General features: G+C 41.3%; 4 protein-coding genes across 4 annotated transcripts; 2 read left to right on the top strand and 2 right to left on the bottom strand.

Moving 5' to 3' along the window:
• Positions 1–446: 446 nt before the first annotated feature.
• LOC18021200 (probable inorganic phosphate transporter 1-7) lies at positions 447–4273 on the bottom strand. The gene is made up of 3 exons (XM_024158023.1): positions 2878–4273; positions 2715–2838; positions 447–635 (listed from the first exon to the last, which is right to left on the bottom strand). Exons 1-3 carry the CDS (start codon positions 4271–4273, stop codon positions 515–517), a joined length of 1641 nt encoding a protein of 546 aa, XP_024013791.1. The 3' UTR covers positions 447–514.
• Positions 997–1990, top strand: LOC18021201 (probable arabinose 5-phosphate isomerase). Its single transcript, XM_024158024.1, has 3 exons — positions 997–1161; positions 1313–1533; positions 1639–1990. Exons 2-3 carry the CDS (start codon positions 1322–1324, stop codon positions 1793–1795), a joined length of 369 nt encoding a protein of 122 aa, XP_024013792.1. The 5' UTR covers positions 997–1161; positions 1313–1321; the 3' UTR covers positions 1796–1990.
• Positions 4274–5836: 1563 nt separating the features above from the next.
• LOC18021199 (CDT1-like protein b) lies at positions 5837–8015 on the top strand. Its single transcript, XM_024158001.1, has 7 exons — positions 5837–6084; positions 6186–6305; positions 6486–6717; positions 6802–7344; positions 7443–7599; positions 7678–7768; positions 7934–8015. Exons 1-7 carry the CDS (start codon positions 5837–5839, stop codon positions 8013–8015), a joined length of 1473 nt encoding a protein of 490 aa, XP_024013769.1.
• Positions 8016–8673: 658 nt separating this feature from the next.
• Positions 8674–12230, bottom strand: LOC18021198 (probable glutamate carboxypeptidase AMP1). The gene is made up of 10 exons (XM_006403481.2): positions 11199–12230; positions 10557–10799; positions 10281–10433; positions 10111–10173; positions 9929–10016; positions 9743–9826; positions 9541–9629; positions 9351–9464; positions 9116–9256; positions 8674–9025 (listed from the first exon to the last, which is right to left on the bottom strand). The coding sequence occupies exons 1-10, from the start codon at positions 12198–12200 to the stop codon at positions 8861–8863; spliced, it is 2142 nt and encodes a 713-aa protein (XP_006403544.1). The 5' UTR covers positions 12201–12230; the 3' UTR covers positions 8674–8860.
• Positions 12231–16760: the final 4530 nt, after the last annotated feature.

Raw genomic sequence — 16760 nt, 5'->3', positions numbered from 1 at the left:
GATTGTTCATACATTACTGTTCTTCCCTGTTTTTTTATATCTTCACTCAAAGCCGATATTTCACTGCATTTGTGTCAAATCCGATACCAATTTATCAAGACAGTGTAGCTGTGAGAGCTTTATTGAAACAAATCGTATCATTTGCAACATCAACCATGTTCTTCAAGTCATACAATCCTTTTCAGTCACTTGCAATTGCAATATGTTTCACCAATTCCCACTTTTGAACTCCTCCATTACAAAGACTTTATTCTAATGTAAGACAGTTTAAATCAGTAAGTGTCACGCTAATTATACCTCTAATACAATCACCATTCACCACCAATCGCTTTACAATCAATCACCACGGAAACGCAACGAATCTTTAATTTACCGATTTACCCCTACGTCTCCATTAATTCGCTCTCTCTCTCTCTCTGATATTTAGATCTCTCCACAAAGCAAATAATCAAAAAAGCTCTCTCTTTCACACAGATCAGCAATGGGATCTCTGCCACCGCCACATCTCGATTTCTCATCTGTGGATCACGAATCCCTCAAAAATGGCGGATCCGGGCATGTACATCAAGAGATCTCCCGAGATAACCTCCTCGATCTCTTCAAATCTCAGCAAGATCTTCTCAATCACTTTTTCAAACATCTAGACCTCTCCCAAACCTTAGATTTCGCTCGCATTCTCCTCTCTTCCACCGGAACCGTTTTCTTCACCGGCGTCGGTAAATCCGCCTTCGTCGCTAACAAGGTTTCTCAGACGCTCGTCTCCCTCAGCTTCCGCTCCTCCTTCCTCTCTCCTCTCGACGCGCTTCACGGTGACATTGGCGCTCTCTCCTCCCGCGACGTTCTCGTTCTCTTCAGCAAATCCGGCGCCACCGAAGAGCTCCTCCGTCTTGTTCCCTGCGCTAGGGCTAAAGGCGCCTTTCTGGTGTCTCTTACCTCTGTTTCCGGGAATCCACTCGCCGGAGTTTGTGATATGAATGTGCATTTGCCGCTCCAGAGGGAATTGTGCCCGTTTAATCTTGCTCCGGTTACGTCCACGGCGATCCAGATGGTGTTCGGTGATACCATCGCCGTCGCACTCATGGCGGCTAGAAATCTCTCCAAGGAAGAGTATGCATCCAATCATCCCGCCGGTAGGATCGGCAAGAGCTTAATCTTCAAGGTCTCGTCTCGAAATCTCTCCTTTCAATTTTGCCTTTGATTATCATAATAAGCTTAAGAACCAGAGTAGCATTGATTCTCCATGATTGATGTGCATTCGAAAGTGATTAATACAACAATGGGAGTGAATCTGTTAGCTATATTTTTGCAGGTAAAAGATGTTATGAAAAAGAAAGATGAGCTTCCGATTTGTAAAGAAGGAGACTTGATAATGGATCAATTAGTGGAGCTGACTAGCAAAGGATGCGGATGTTTACTTGTGGTTGATGAACATCACCGCTTGATCGGTACATTCACTGATGGAGATCTTCGTCGGACTCTTAAAGCAAGTGGAGAAGCAATCTTCAAACTCAGTGTTGGAGAAATGTGCAACAGGTGAGAAAATGACCAAAACAAAGAAAATACTCTGCTTTGGATCCTGTAAGTATATAAACATTGGTTTGTGTTGAAGTTTATATTTTGCACCTATTGTATAAACAGGAAGCCGAGGACAATTGGACCGGAAACAATGGCAGTTGAAGCTATGAAGAAAATGGAGTCCCCACCTTCGCCTGTACAATTTCTACCGGTGGTTAATGAAGACAACACCTTGATTGGAATTGTAACATTGCATGGTTTAGTTTCAGCTGGTCTCTGAACACGAAGCTGCCTCTATGCCAGAGCTACACACATAAGTTCATTCTTTTACATTAAACTCAGATCCAGAATATTAGTGAGTTGTTGTTGATATCCACAGCCAGTGAATTTTATTGTTTCTATCTACTTGTACTCCATGTATTGTATTGTACTCTCTTAATCATTGTATTCATATGTATAGAGTATAAGAAGATTCTTGCATCTTTGTCCTCTCTTACCTTCATTATCTCCAACAACAGTGTTGCATTCATTTATCCCTTAGAGCTAAACATATTTCCTATAGTCGCTGCACGTAGCACCATGAATGATCTCCTCCTGTGGTTGCAGATTGAACAGAAAATGGCTGAAGGAAAAGAAACAATGCAGTTTGGTTTTACCCATTTATAGAGAGTTTTTTTTGCCTATACAAGAAGATTCAACCCATTCACAGGATCAATGCTAACACGATCAGTTGTACGTAGCCTTCAAGTTAGCTCTGTGACGTCTTGCTGACCTGAGACGAGTATACATACATGTGTGTGTATAAAAATACACTAATCGCATTTATCCGTCTTTTGTGTTCCTGTTTGATTTTTTGATTCTAAAATTTCTTCTTTGGTTCAGCAATAACAATGCGATTTGCGCGATTTCATCATCTATCCATTCTTTCATTTGTTACATTGAACACCAAAAACTGGTTCTACAAATTCGAGAACCAAAACTGAAACAGATATGTGAAAGAATTAGATCCTATTGCATTTAACGTTCAATAAAAAAGTATACGTAAAAAACAACTTGAGTTTCTTGCAGTGAGAAGAAATCTTGAGAGAGAGAGAGAGTGAACAGAGATACAAGAATAAATAATGACAAAAGTCTTTCAGAATCTCTATGCGGTTGACACCGTGCTGTTCTGGTTGTTGTTGCTGCTGCTTTCATCATTGTTCTCGTTCTCACCAGACATTTCCTCGAGAGACTTGCCTTTAGATTCAGGAACCAACAATGTAAAAAACATCCCCAAAAGGTTAACCACACCCAAAACAATGAGCGAGTTCTTGACACCAATCCCTGGAGGATATCCATGTTCTGTCTTGGTCTTGTCAGGACTTTGTGCCAAGTACAAGAACCCAAACGCACCAACCATTGCTCCTAATTTTCCAGAAGCCGCGGAGATTCCATGGCAGGTTGATCTAAACCTAGCCGGGAAGATCTCAGCAGGCACCACGAAAGTTGTTGCGTTAGGTCCAAAGTTTGCAAAGAAGAATGTTAAAGAATACATCACAACGAATCCGATTCTGTTCTCCTTGTGTGTCCAGTGGTCGTAAGGAATAGCGAGAGCGAACATGAACACAGTCATGAAGAAAAAACCCATCATCTGTATCGCAAACCTACCAATGACGTCGATGAATGCGACTGTGAACCAGTAACCAGGTACCGTGCTGCACAAGGCAATTAGGGTTTGCGCACGTGCGATCTTGAAAACCTCTTGGATCGCATTCATTGTCTGAGCCGGAGGGATCCATCCAATCGCGCTGAAAATATCTTTCTGGAAAAGGTTCTGACTGTAGAAGGCAATGTCAAGTAAGAACCATGTGCTTGTGGTTCCAAGCAAATGAAGGCCATGGCGTTTCATGAATTCCTTGGAGAACAAGCCAAAGGAATTGCTCTTATCTCTAGAAATCTCCTCTACTCTCTGATGCTCTGCTTCAAGCTCCACTTGCAAAACCTTAGACATGTTCGAAGCCGCTAGCTTCGCGTCCTTGGCCACAAGAGCCGTGTACCTCGCAGTCTCGGGCATCTTCGACCTCGAGTAATACGTCATCGCGGCAGGCACAGCACCAACCATCAAAATTATCCGCCACACATAATCCGCCTGAGGAACCGTAGATGCCAAGGCATCCACTTTATAGGCTGGAGCTGGAAACCTAGCCTCGAAAGCCGCAGCCACAATGATCGCAAAAATCCCTCCGGTCAAGATTCCGAACCCTTGCATCGCGAAAACCGCGGCTATAAACGCGCCACGTGTTTTTTTATTGGCGTACTCGGACATGATCGTGGCGGATAACGGATAGTCACCGCCGATGCCAAAACCGAGCCAGAACCGGAAGAAACAGAGCGTGGTCATCACCGTTTTCGAGTCTCTGCCAAAGGAGAGACCCGAAGCGATTGAGCAAATGACCATGACCATGAGAGTCATGCCGTAAACTTTTTTCCTCCCGAGTTTGTCACCGAGCCAGCCGAAGAAGAGCTGGCCAGCGAGCGTACCGCAAAACGCGACTCCGTTAACCGCGGCTGAGACGTTTGGAGGCAGCGTTCCAGGCTTCTCTGCGCCGTCCACGTGGTAGTAAATGCGGCCAAGAAGCTTAGTGACGAGGGAGATACAGAAAAGGTCGTAAGCGTCGGTGAAGAATCCCATTCCGGCGATGATAATCGCTGTGAAATGGTACCATTGCGTTTTCGCAACGTCGAGTGCGTTTAGCACGTTTAGTTGATCTCCTGCCATTCCTCTCGTTCTCTTCTTCTCTGCATTAATATTAAGAAAACACAATCAGTATCATAAACATAGCTTGATTTCACAAACCTTTTTATTGCAGAGTTTTGTTTTGTCCGAATTATGAACAATTATTTTACAAAATTATATGGCAATATTGGATAGAGACAACGCATGCTACATTCGGAAAAAGCTATGTTTATTGGCAGGTTAAAATCTTGTAGTTGTTGTTACGAACAAAACAGAATGTGGAATGAGAGACGAACAAAAAGGAAACATAACCAAAGTCCTGCTTAATCATCATTGAGTTATTTCACATCTAAACAAACAAATCAACACGTAAAACAGATTCATCAACCACACATAAGTAATTAAGAAGAAATTTTCATAAAGAGTACGTATATATTTGCTTACTTTCTCGCTGACAAACTCTTGTGGGATTTGTCTAAGAGAAGGAGAAGAGTGTTTGTTGTTTCTTCAAGAAACTGTAGAGAGAGGGGTGATAAAGAAGAATGAGTTTGTGAGATATGACATAGAGGCAGCGTCGTGAACGGCTACTTATACGTGATCCTTTTCTGTTTTTGCTTTGACATATTTTTTTCTTACATGTGGTATATTCTTCTGACAACGACGTCGTCTTTCGCTTTGACTTCTTATTTTTCGCATCCTATTTCTCCTCCACCTTGTTTTTACTTCTTTTAGGAGACAATATTGGTTCTGTTATTTTTCAGTTAAAATACTTTGTTATTGGAATTTTTCTTTTTAGTCTGTTCGAGTTTTTCAGACTAATTAACGGTTAAAACCCCGCTTTTTTCGAATATTCTTAGGAGAAAACAAAAATATTCGGACACATGAGCTGTTTTTATTTTTCATATGGTAGTTAATCCCAAATTAGTGTACGTAGAATTTGTAAGAGAAGACCATAACTGTCGCATATTATTATTTTGACCATGAATAGATAAAATATATAGAAGTTGATTTGATTTATTAGTCTTCTTAGCTTCCGTCCACATTAATTGTAAGGATCTATTCTCTGTCTCTGACCAATCTATTAAAATTTTCAAATACGTATGAGAGATAAATCATGTCTAAAGTAATTTATTCTCTCTCCCGATGTTTTTTACAATAACATCTCACAATGTTTTACAAATCAGTGTTATATAGGCTCTAGAGATTCCATATGTTTCGATGTTGAAAATAATTTTAGGGTAAATATTGAGTGCCTCGATGTAATGTGGTTAATTAGACCGGCACTTATTTCATTTCCAAACTACCGTATATATCGTATTCGAGTAAAAAAATGATGTGTCAGTAAAATAATTTTTCCTAAAAACCCAAACGACGTAGTTATATGCGGCAAAGGAAATCGCGGGAAACAAAGTCAAGAACTGACTCGAGTGACGTGGCAAATAAGGGCCCACGTCTTTGGGTTTCCATCGGCGGAAAATCTACTGCCTTCTTCTTCACCGTTATGGCCTAAACCCTAATACATACTAGCCGTTACGCTCCCTCTCCTTAAAAGCACCACTTTTTCTCTCTAACTCTCACTACGTTCCCTATCTATCTCTCTTTGCAATGAGCTCCTTCGAAAACGTTTCAGAGAAGCCGGCTATGGCGTCAGAGTCTTCGATCCCCGAGCCACTATTTTCGACGAAGACTCCTGACAAGACGACGATTCTCCCCACCAGATCTCGTAACAGTGATGTCTCTTTGTCATTCCCAGATATTAAGCCCCAAGGCTCTCGATATCCAATCAAACCCGTCAAGAGACAGCTCTTGGCTTCGCCTCAAAAACCTGAAATAACTATCAAATTGCCCGAAAGGTTTGATTTTTTTGATTGATTGATTGGTCGTTCATACTCTGTTTTCAATTTGGACTCTGCTTTTACGATGTTGATTTTTTTTTTTTTTTTTGGCATCGCAGGTTCGAGATTCTGGGTGAATTGTTCAATGGGTTGGACACTGCGATTAGGTTGCTCAAATTAAAGGGTTCTTTGACGACATTTGCCAATATATGTCCCAAGATTGAGTATCTTACTAATCGGTATAGCTATTCACTTACTAGATTTTTCGTTTTCAATAAAAGGTTTGAAAGATTGACTATTGATGCATCTGATTAGTCTAATTGTGTGTTGTTTGTATAGGCTTGATTTTCTGCCTGTATATGTGTGTTGTTTGGTTGTATTCGTTTAATGTTTTGTTTGGTCGATGTGGGGGTGTACAGGATCTTCTCGTATGATCATTTGGCTCAGATGAAGCATATTTATCCAGAAGCCATTGAAATAAAGAGAGTATTGAAGTGTGATGAAGACACTAGCTGTATGAATCCCAGTCTTCATGTTAAGTTAAATACCGACGCCATTGTGCCTGAAGATGCAAATTGCGGAACTAAACACATGCAACTTAGGAAGGTGTTCCACTCAAAGCTTGTAGATTTTTACAAAGCTCATCCTAAGGTAACATATTAATCTGTTTTGTTCTTTGTAGCTTTTACGAAATGCTTTTTATATCTGATTGATTCTTCATTCTTTTGTATACAGGACGAGATTCCAAAAGAACTGCTTCCTGAACCTTTCAATTCCTCCAAAAGGGATAGTTGTTCAGACACTATAAGCGTAGACTTGGGAGCATCTAAACTTGAAAACGAAGGGTTTGATATTCAAATGGAGGAGATGGAGAAAGAACAACATAGAGTCGACAAAGTAGTTCCAGATTCGACTTTATTATTTGGAACTGAGGAATGCTTGTTATCACACACAGAGTCAAGAATAGTTGGAACCCCAGTCAAAGATTTATCCACTCCCTCCAGGGATCTATCAACACCAATCCGGCTCATGAGTGCTACACCGACATTACAGCCATCTAGAAGGTGTATTACGATGACTCCTCCAGATGATGATAATGACTCTATTAGATCAACAAATGGTCTGGAAAGGCGCTCATCTCGCACTAAGTGTCTGAATTTTGACACTCTTGAGGAAGATGGAACTGCGAAAGCTGGTGACATCAGTAACGTATCTTATGATGAAGGAATCAACTATGAAGCTGATGATGTTTCCGATGAAGAAAGTCTTGTGCACTCAGTAAGCGATGCGTTTTCCTTGAAACCTTTCACATTGTTTCAGGGCTTTGATTCATTTTCCGTTGCATAACCACATTGTGTTGTGTGTGCTTCTTGCAGATGAAAGAGAAACCAAAGCCTGAAACCGAGAAGCAAGATTTACCTAAGCTTGTTAACTTGATTCATAAGTTGTTTCACGCAACAAAGCGAACGATCATCACCAAAGAGGAGCTTCTTCACAAGATTATTGCATGCCAAATCAATATAACTGATACAAGTAGGGAACAGTTACATCGTATGTTCTACAATTTCTTACTCCACAGGCTCACAGTTTCTTTCTTGTTTTTCTTCTCAGAGGAAGTGGAGGAACAATACAGGTTGATGTTGCAGTTGGTTCCGGATTGGATCTCGGAAACAAAAGCATCTTCTGGGCATTTTCTTGTTCGGTGAGTATTATTAAACGTGGATGTTCCCACCTAAAATCATTGTGAGTTTTTATTTATTTTGGCCATATGTTCACAATAACAACAAAACACTCTTGCCTTGTATTAGCAACAGCTTTTGGCTTCTTCAGGCTTTAACATTCGTTGTACATCTTTTGGTGTCTGCAGCATCAATAAAATGTCGACTGCCGAAACGGTATGTGCAAGACTTGATGAAGCAACTTCACAGGGCATTTCCTCCGTCTACTGAAAACTAATTTTTGTTTTTTGCATCCTATTAGTTTCAGTTATCATTATCTCTTTATAATTTTTTCCTTTCAAGCTGATCCAACCTATATAAACTTACAATAATATTCATTTATAAACATATTCGACTATGAATTACTTCTATCAATTTTTTTTGAAATTTTAAGATATCAGATAAGGGGACAAAACTTTCATTAATCTTTGAGCTACTCTGGTAATGGGGTCACTGGTTCGAATTTTCGTAGAGAAATTATTATTTTCTTTTGGTTTTTGACAAATTAAAAATTAGTAGGCCACTAAAGATTTTCATGGGATTCAGAGAAGGTCGTGGACTCTTCCACTATTTGAGTCGCTCAATTAGTCAAAGAAATATCAAATGAGAAAATTTTTAACATAAAAAGGTAAATTAATGTCGATAATTTGGGAATCCTAGTTACATTAGTGGTAAAGCTAGGCACTTTAAAAGTAGTTCAATAGTGGAAACAAAAACAAATAAATCCTATGGAACACTACATTGGAACACTACACACGGGAATAAAGTAGCTTCTGAAAAATGGAATATAGTGGTTGTTCTTTGGAGTTTGTATATTACTTTGTTCTTTGCAAATACAAATGGCTTATAATACACATTCATATACATCAGCGTATAGTCAGTACAGAATTTGGTTATTTGATATTAAAAAGTGTGTATCACACGTCATGATGCTGTTTTTTTATGGAGACAAAGTCTTCAAAGACTAACAGCAACCATATGAGAATTAAAGTTGTTGAATATGACAGTTATATTGTTTAGTTCTACAATCTACAGTCACTCATATATACACACAAAAGACAACCCTCAGATTTTCCTCATGTGAACCCTCCTTTAAGAGCTTTGCTTGCTCTCTGAATCGCTCTCGCAACTCTCCACATCTCGTGCTCGATCATTCCTTCTGACGCGTTCATCGCAATGGCGTCTGCTATTCCAGGGAAAAAACCGAGCTTGCTATCTGGTTCAGCCGCAGGTCCATACACCTATACAAACACACAAACGCAAGGTCACATGAGTTTTTGGAAAACTGAAATCTGAATGAATAAAAAAAAATGATGTTATATATTACTCACAAGATGCTTGAACCATTCTTTTCCTTTGATCCCTTCTGAATCCAAAAACCCTCTTTCTGCAAGCATCATCCTGTCATTTAGCTCTCTTCTCTTGGCAGCTGCTGCAACATCATTTTTACTATATGCTTGTTCCTTTAACTTCTGCAAAATCAATCACCATGATAATGAATACGTGTGACGAAGAAGAAAAAGATTAAAAGGTTATAACTTTAATCAGCAAAATCCTTTAAAAAACCTTTGCTTCATCTTTGGCTTTTTCAGCAACATAAGAGAACTCTTGTATCGCCATGCTTAAGGGGTTAACAGAAACTTTCCCTTCTAAGAGCTTGCTTAATGTATCTCTATGTGCCTGAACCGTAACACACAACATAAACTCAGTTTTCCTTTCTATCTTTATGTATAAAGGGAGCAAATATAATATATACCTGCAGTTGTTCTGCATAAGAGATGTAATCAAACGGTATGACTGGCTCATCAGCCAAGATAATTCCTATAAGTCCCCAAATTCCAGCCACTGAGAAATACAGAAAGCAAAGAAGAGAGTTGAGAGTTTAACTTTCTTCACAGAGTCAATGAAACTGAAAGAAGATAGTAGTAAATCAAAAGAGAGAGAGATAAAAGGTTTACTAGCAACATGGCGATGAAACATTGGATCCGCATTACGGATCATCCAATCGTACGAGTCAAAAGCGGTGTGATAAACAGGATAGTCTGAAAAACTCACAGGATACATTATCGGCATCACTTTGCATTAATACTGTCATATACTGGAACGTTTTCCAAAGACTTTAAGGGAATCAAGTTCTGGTTTACCTGCTCCATAGTACATGTCTATAGATGGTATCCCGGCATGATGAAGAAAACCGGAAAAATCAGAATCTACTCTACTTAGCCTCTGTATCTGCATTACATTTAAACCATCCATCGTTCACAAAGACAAACGTCAAATCTGTAAGAAAAAAAAAACAAACTCTTTCAAAGGATAGTCTACTCACAAAGTTATTCTGAGACTTGAAAGTCTCTTCCACTGTCAAGCCTACGTCATCAGGATCCTGGACCTGACCACAAAGATGAATACCAGAGACCAACTAAGAATTCTATGGACTATTAAACCAAGAAAGTCTCACAATGCTTGAGAATATGCCTTCGTTGTTAGTTTTATTACCAGCTTCAAGACATCTAAAAGAAGACCGTCTAATTGAGGAGTTGCGCTAGCAAAAAAACCAGAGCCTTGGACCGCACAATCTACATTAAGATAAGCCACAGCACTTGCACCTAAGTTAAGAACATTTTCTTCAACCCATTCAGTTGATCCAATCTATAAAACAAGAAAGAAAGAAAAACACACACACACACACAAGATGAACAACTACAATCAAATGTGGTTTTAGTCAAAGCCATCAAGCAGATTCAGCTTTTTTCGAATAACTGATAAACTAACCATTCCGAATTCTTCTGCATCCCAACTGCAAAGAAGAATGGTCCTACGTGGTCTCCAACCAGATTTAAGCAACAGAGCAAATCGTCGGCTAATGTCGAGTAAAGCAGAAGTTCCACTGTTTGGATCAACAGCTCCATAAGTCCATGCGTCTCTATGGTTTCCAAGAATCACATACCGGTCTGGTTCTTCGCTACCTCTAATCGTAGCCAAGACATTCTGAATTTTCTTCATTTTCATCTCCCCCTAAAGTTTTAAAAGACGATAGATGGTCAACAGTAAGAACTTCAAAGGTCCAACTTTTACTGGTAAATCAAAACCAAAAAGAAAAATCAATGTCAAAAGTATAGAACTACAACTTGAGTGAGCTCAAATTCGCACTTTTCAACTACAATCAAATCCCAAAATCAGGACTAATTGGAACTTCGAAATCTAAAGAGAGTAGTCAAACTTGATTGAGCATAATTGCCACTATTTCAGCCACTTGTAAACGCCCCCCCAAAAAAACCAATACTATTACGGTTAAATTGGAACATTAAAAATCTAATTTTCATAAAGGTTTATAACGGAAAATCAATCACATAATAAAGACGCTAAGTCAAACCAAGAAACAATAACGGAAATGCGATATTCAAGTTACTGTACCTGGTACGTCATGTTCACAACCGTCCGGCCAGGTCCAACCCGTTGTCCTGACCCGACCCGACCCGAATTCCGCCACTCCACCGGAGCCCTAGCACCGTCAAGGGAAGCCAATATGATCTCTGCATTGTGGAGAGACAAAGGCAAAGATGGAATTTTTGGGAATCTCCGAGTGACCCGATCATCTTCCAAGCTCAATTTTTCACCTCCGACAACTCCGGGCCAACCCGGACTTACCGGGTCTCCGATTCCTCTCATCACCGTACCTCTCTCAATGCCGCCGGATCCACCACCGTCATTCTCGGCGTATATTAGCACGCCCAGCGCACCTTTGGTCTCTGCTATCTTCACAATTGCTCCTCTTCCCAAAGAATCTCCCTTTCTCGCTAAAACCACGCAATTTCTAACGCTCACTCCAATCGACTCAAGCGCACGATAGTCTCTCTCCTCGCCGTGATTCACGAAAACCACGCTACCTTGCGCCGAACCAGACGGCGAATAAGCGTGGTAAGGCTTGACGACAGGAGAGGAAGAGGAATCGTCACCTCCGGAAGCGTCGTAGACTACAGGCTCGTTCAAGTCGAACTCCACCGTCGTCTTGTTGCTAAAACGCGCCGTTACGGAGATATGCGCAGGATAAGAGAGGAGAGCCTCGTATTCGGCGACATGGGTGTCAAGTCCGAGGCTTTGGAAATGGTGGAGGACGTAGTGGAGAGTGTCTAAAGAGGGTTTTGTTCCGGCGAGGTGAGGAAGACGGGTCAAAGCGCGGAGGTAGGAGGAGATGGTGGCGTTAGAGGCGGAGGAGAGGAAGAGGCGGCGGAGAATGAGGGCATTATGGGAATTTCGAGAAAGGAGATGTGGAGTAGTGTTTGGGTGATGGAGCGTGTAGAAAGTGGCGACGAAAAGGACGATGACGAAGAGGAAAGTACAGAGCGGCGGTGGCTGTCGGAAAGGGAATATAGAGATTCCGGCGACGGTCGGTCTAGTTGTGAGAGGCTGCGACATTGCAGAGACAGAGAGAGAGAAGTGAGTAATTGTTTTTGCAGGAGTGGCTAAGCCAAAGTAAGTATAGTATATATTTCTTCTTTTTATATTGTCGTCAAGTGTCTTTCTATTTAGTACTCCCTCTTGATCCAGAAAATTTAATTTTTTTAACATTTTTACATAAAGTATGAGCCAGTAGTAAATAGGCAAATTCAACTATTCTCATTTAATACCTCTTAAAATTACTTATATACTATTATTAATCAATAAATGTAGATAAAAATTTTACAAAATCAAACTTTTTGAAACAAGAATAAAAAGGCAAAAAATCAAACTTTCTGAATCAGAGGAAATACTATTGTGTTGTGAAAACTTAGAAACTTTATTAATCACTCGAATGTATATATAGAGTACATAGGGAATCTAGGTTAAGTACAATGCCCTGATGGGCCTAATGGGCCGGTATAAGAGTCCATATATGATATGTGTTATAACACTCCCCCTTGGACGAGTGAACCAGGCCAGCTACTCAATCGGGATCTCGATAATGCGCTGGGGAATGTTGCCTCATTAAAACCTTACCAGGAAAAACCCAGTGGGACAAAACCATGGTGAAGGAAAAAGAGTACAACACGCATTACTCCCCCTGATTGTAGCATCACTGCAGATCTCTAAGTCTATACATTCCTATCTGTTTGACGAGCTTCCGGTGTGTTGAAGTAGGCAATGATTTGGTGAAGAGGTCAGCTGAATTCTCACTGGATCGGACCTGCTGAACGCTGAGAGTGCCGTCCTTCTGCCAGTCTGAGGTTGAGAAGAACTTCGGTAGAATGTGCTTCGTCCGATCTCCTTTGATATATCCTTCCTTGAGCTGAGCTATGCATGCCGCGTTGTCTTCATACATCACCGTGGGCTGTGTGTCTTCGTCCATACCACAATCTCTGCGGATGTGTTGAGTCATGGAGCGCAGCCAGACGCATTCCCTACTAGCCTCATGAATGGCTAGGATTTCAGCATGGTTTGATGAAGTGGCAGTGAGTGTCTGCTTCATTGATCTCCAAGAGATGGCTGTTCCTCCATGCGTAAAAACGTAGCCAGTTTGAGACTTGGCAGTGTGCGGATCTGATAGATATCCTGCATCGGCGAAGCCGACTAACCCATCTTTATTTTGGTTAGTATAGAAGAGTCCTAAGTCTTGAGTACCTCGAAGGTATCTTAGGAGATGTTTTATACCGTTCCAGTGCCTCTGAGTTGGGGATGAACTATATCGAGCGAGGAGGTTCACGGCGAAACATATGTCTGGTCTAGTGTGACTAGCCAGGTACATTAACGCTCCTACAGCACTGAGGTATGGCTTTTCAGGACCAAGGATTTCTTCATCATCCTTTTTGGGACCAAGAGGGTCATCACTTAAGCTTCTAACTACCATTGGGCTGGTCAATGGGTGAGCTTGGTCCATATTAAATCGCTTGAGTACCTTTTCGATATAAGCCGATTGATGCACAAGGATTCCTCCTTTGATGTACTCAAGTTGTAATCCCAAACAGTACTTTGTTTTGCCTAGGTCTTTCATTTCGAATTCTGCTTTTAAGCAGTCGACTGTTTGGGAGATCTCACCAGATGTTCCGAGGATGTTTAGATCATCCACGTATACTGCTATGATTACAAATCCTTTGTTTGAGTACTTCTTGATGAAGATGCATGGACTGATGGGGTCATTTTTGTAGCCTTCTTTGATGAGGTAATCGCTGAGGCGGTTGTACCACATACGCCCACTTTGTTTCAGTCCATACAAGGATTTGTTCAGCCTGATGCAGTATTGATCTCGAGATGCATTTTTGTCTTTTAGTTCAATGCCATCTGGGAGTCTCATATATATTTCGTTGTCCAGGGGCCCATAGAGATATGCGGTTACAACATCCATTAACCGCAGATCAAGATTTTCTCTTATGGCCAGACTTATGAGGAATCGGAATGTTGTTGCATCCACCACTGGAGAATAAGTCTCCTCATAATCGATTCCGGGTCTCTGTGAGAATCCTTGTGCTACAAGCCGTGCTTTGTATCGAACGACTTCACCGAGTTCGTTCCTTTTGCGCACAAAGACCCATTTGTGGCCCACTGGCTTGATGTGTGATGGGGTCCGGATGATCGGACCGAACACGTTTCCTGAGTTTGAGACTCTTTAACTCCACGTTTATGGCTTCTTTCCATTTTAGCCAATCTGTTCGATGTGTACACTGTGTTATTGACGTGGGCTCTAGATCCTCTTGCGTGAGCGCAACATCAAGTGCTACTTTGTATGCAAAGAGTGCATTTAAGTCGACTTCTTTTCGATTCCATTGTATTCCGGACATATTGTAATTGATGGAGATCTCATTGTTATCTTCTGAACCTGGAGATTCGGCGTCCCGAACTTCCATTGAGGGTTCATTAGATTGAGTCTCAGCCGCGGCTATGTCTGATATTGCAGGAATCCCGGTTTCGGTTATTGCACCTTTCTTTGATTTCCGGAGATTCTTATCTTTGGAACCGAGAGGTCTGCCCCATTTGAGACGTGGTGCAGACTCTGTAGCAACTTGGGTCTGTCCCGTTGGGACAGCTATTCGTACTGGTGCATTACAAGCTGGGATGTACGATTTGGTTACTTTGGTCGGGTCAGCAAAGGAATCTGGCAATTGATTAGCTAGCTTTTGATAATGAATAATCTTTTGGATCTCTGAATCACATTCTAGAGTCCGAGGATCTTGCCAATTTAATGATGTTTGATTCCATGAAAGATCTTTGACCAGCTTGTTTGTCTCACCACCTAAAGAGGGATATACCGATTCATCGAATTGGCAATCCGCATATCTGGCCTTGAAGAGATCTCCAGTGGTTGGCTCGAGATATCTTATGATGGTGGGAGAGTCAAAACCAACATATATTCTCATCCTTCTTTGAGGTCCCATTTTGGTTCGATGTGGTGGAGCAATGGGTACATATACTGAACACCCAAATGTTTTGAGATGGGAGATGTCTGGCTCATGACCCGAGAGTAGTTGGGATGGGGAATATTTGTGTTCACTAGATGGCCGGATGCGTATGAGTTCAGCAGCATGTAATACTGCATGTCCCCATGCTGAGGCCGGGAGCTTTGATCTCATGAGTAATGGTCGGGCTATCCATTGAATGCGTTTAATGAATGATTCAGCCAATCCATTTTGAGTATGGACATGTGCTACAGGATGTTCCACGGTTACCCCCATGGCCATACAGTAGTCATTAAACGCTTGTGAGGTAAATTCACCAGCATTGTCAAGGCGGATAGTCTTTAGTGGGAAGTCAGGGAAATGGGCCCGCAATTTGATGATTTGGGCCAAGAACCTAGCGAAGGCTTGGTTCCGAGAGGACAAGAGACAAACATATGACCAACGGGTCGATGCGTCTATAAGGACCATGAAGTACCGGAATGGTCCGGAAGATGGATGTATAGGTCCACAGATATCACCCTGGATTCTTTCTAGGAAATGAAGTGTTTGTTTAGAGATTTTAACTGGTGAAGGCCGAGTGATCAATTTGCCTTGAGAACAAGCTGTGCACATGAGGTGTTGAGGATAAGCTCGGTTTTCTTTGAGGGTATGCCCTTGAGAGTTTTGAATTAGTTTACGCATTATATTTGCACCGGGATGACCGAGCCGGTCGTGCCAAATAGTATAATCAGTAAACCGGGCTTTGAGAGTGGTATTAGCTTCAATCATACTGACTTTAGCATGGTAAAGTCCAGTAGAGAGCGCGGGTATGGTTTCGAGGATTTGTTTATGGCCGTCTACGGTTTTAGTGACTAGGAGGGATTCTTTGTTCCCTTGACCTTGGGTTTCTATGTGGAAACCATTCTGTCTTATATCCTTGAAGCTCAGAAGATTTCTCTTCGAACTAGGAGAATATAGAGCATCTGGTATTTCAAGTTGTGTGCCATTTGACAGCAACACATAGGCATGGCCATATCCTTCGATAAGGTTTGAGGGACCCGCGATGGTGCTAATATTTGCGGTTTGATAGGTTAGGTTTATGAAGTAACTTTTGTTTCTTAAGATAGTGTGGCTGGATCCACTATCTACGACTATGGTTTCCATTTGCTGGTGTGCTTTATTATGAATAGAAGATAGAATTCAGTATTGAGGAATTCAGAAAATGTGATAAATCATAAAGTAAAGCAGTGTCTGAGAATAAAGGCAAATGGAAAAAAAAAAAATGAAACAAATCCCAAAATGAAAAAAAATAAAGAACAAAATCAAATTGTATCAGAGTTTCAGATGATTGAATTAATCGAGGAGATCAGCTGTTTCATAGTCCATGGGGTCGGTCTGCTCATTTGTGGTGTTCTCATCATCAAGGAGGTCGTCACCTTCCAGGTTAGCAGCATCGACTGGCTGAGTCATGTTGGCTTCAGCAGGAGCTTTTCCGTACTTCTGGTATAGATCGCAGTGGATCTTGGGGGTGCGACATTGCTTTGTTGGGTGGTTGAACATCCCACATCTGGTACAAGCAGAGTCATCGGGGTTGGTGTGGCGGGTCGGCTTGGTGATGCCTCGACCACGA

Source organism: Eutrema salsugineum, unplaced genomic scaffold, assembly GCF_000478725.1.
Source record: "Eutrema salsugineum unplaced genomic scaffold, Eutsalg1_0 scaffold_16, whole genome shotgun sequence".
NCBI lineage: Eukaryota > Viridiplantae > Streptophyta > Magnoliopsida > Brassicales > Brassicaceae > Eutrema > Eutrema salsugineum.
This window is presented reverse-complemented; position numbering and strand designations above follow the sequence as displayed.

Bases quoted from the DNA above. Each gene is read 5' to 3' on its own strand.
- LOC18021201 (XM_024158024.1), top strand. From the start codon at position 1,322: ATGAAAAAGAAAGATGAGCTTCCGATTTGTAAAGAAGGAGACTTGATA. The intron at 1,534-1,638 runs GTGAGAAAATGA...TTGTATAAACAG, and splicing joins GTTGGAGAAATGTGCAACAG to GAAGCCGAGGACAATTGGAC.
- LOC18021200 (XM_024158023.1), bottom strand. From the start codon at position 4,273: ATGGCAGGAGATCAACTAAACGTGCTAAACGCACTCGACGTTGCGAAA. The intron at 2,839-2,877 runs GTCCTGACAAGA...GATATCCTCCAG, and splicing joins GTTCTTGTACTTGGCACAAA to GGATTGGTGTCAAGAACTCG. The intron at 636-2,714 runs CAATGATGAAAG...GGTCTAGATGTT, and splicing joins ATGTCTGGTGAGAACGAGAA to TGAAAAAGTGATTGAGAAGA.
- LOC18021199 (XM_024158001.1), top strand. From the start codon at position 5,837: ATGAGCTCCTTCGAAAACGTTTCAGAGAAGCCGGCTATGGCGTCAGAG. The intron at 6,718-6,801 runs GTAACATATTAA...TTTTGTATACAG, and splicing joins TTTACAAAGCTCATCCTAAG to GACGAGATTCCAAAAGAACT. The intron at 7,345-7,442 runs GTAAGCGATGCG...TGCTTCTTGCAG, and splicing joins AAGAAAGTCTTGTGCACTCA to ATGAAAGAGAAACCAAAGCC.
- LOC18021198 (XM_006403481.2), bottom strand. From the start codon at position 12,200: ATGTCGCAGCCTCTCACAACTAGACCGACCGTCGCCGGAATCTCTATA. The intron at 10,434-10,556 runs GTTAGTTTATCA...CTTGTTTTATAG, and splicing joins ATGCAGAAGAATTCGGAATG to ATTGGATCAACTGAATGGGT. The intron at 10,174-10,280 runs GTAATAAAACTA...CTTTGTGGTCAG, and splicing joins TTTTAGATGTCTTGAAGCTG to GTCCAGGATCCTGATGACGT.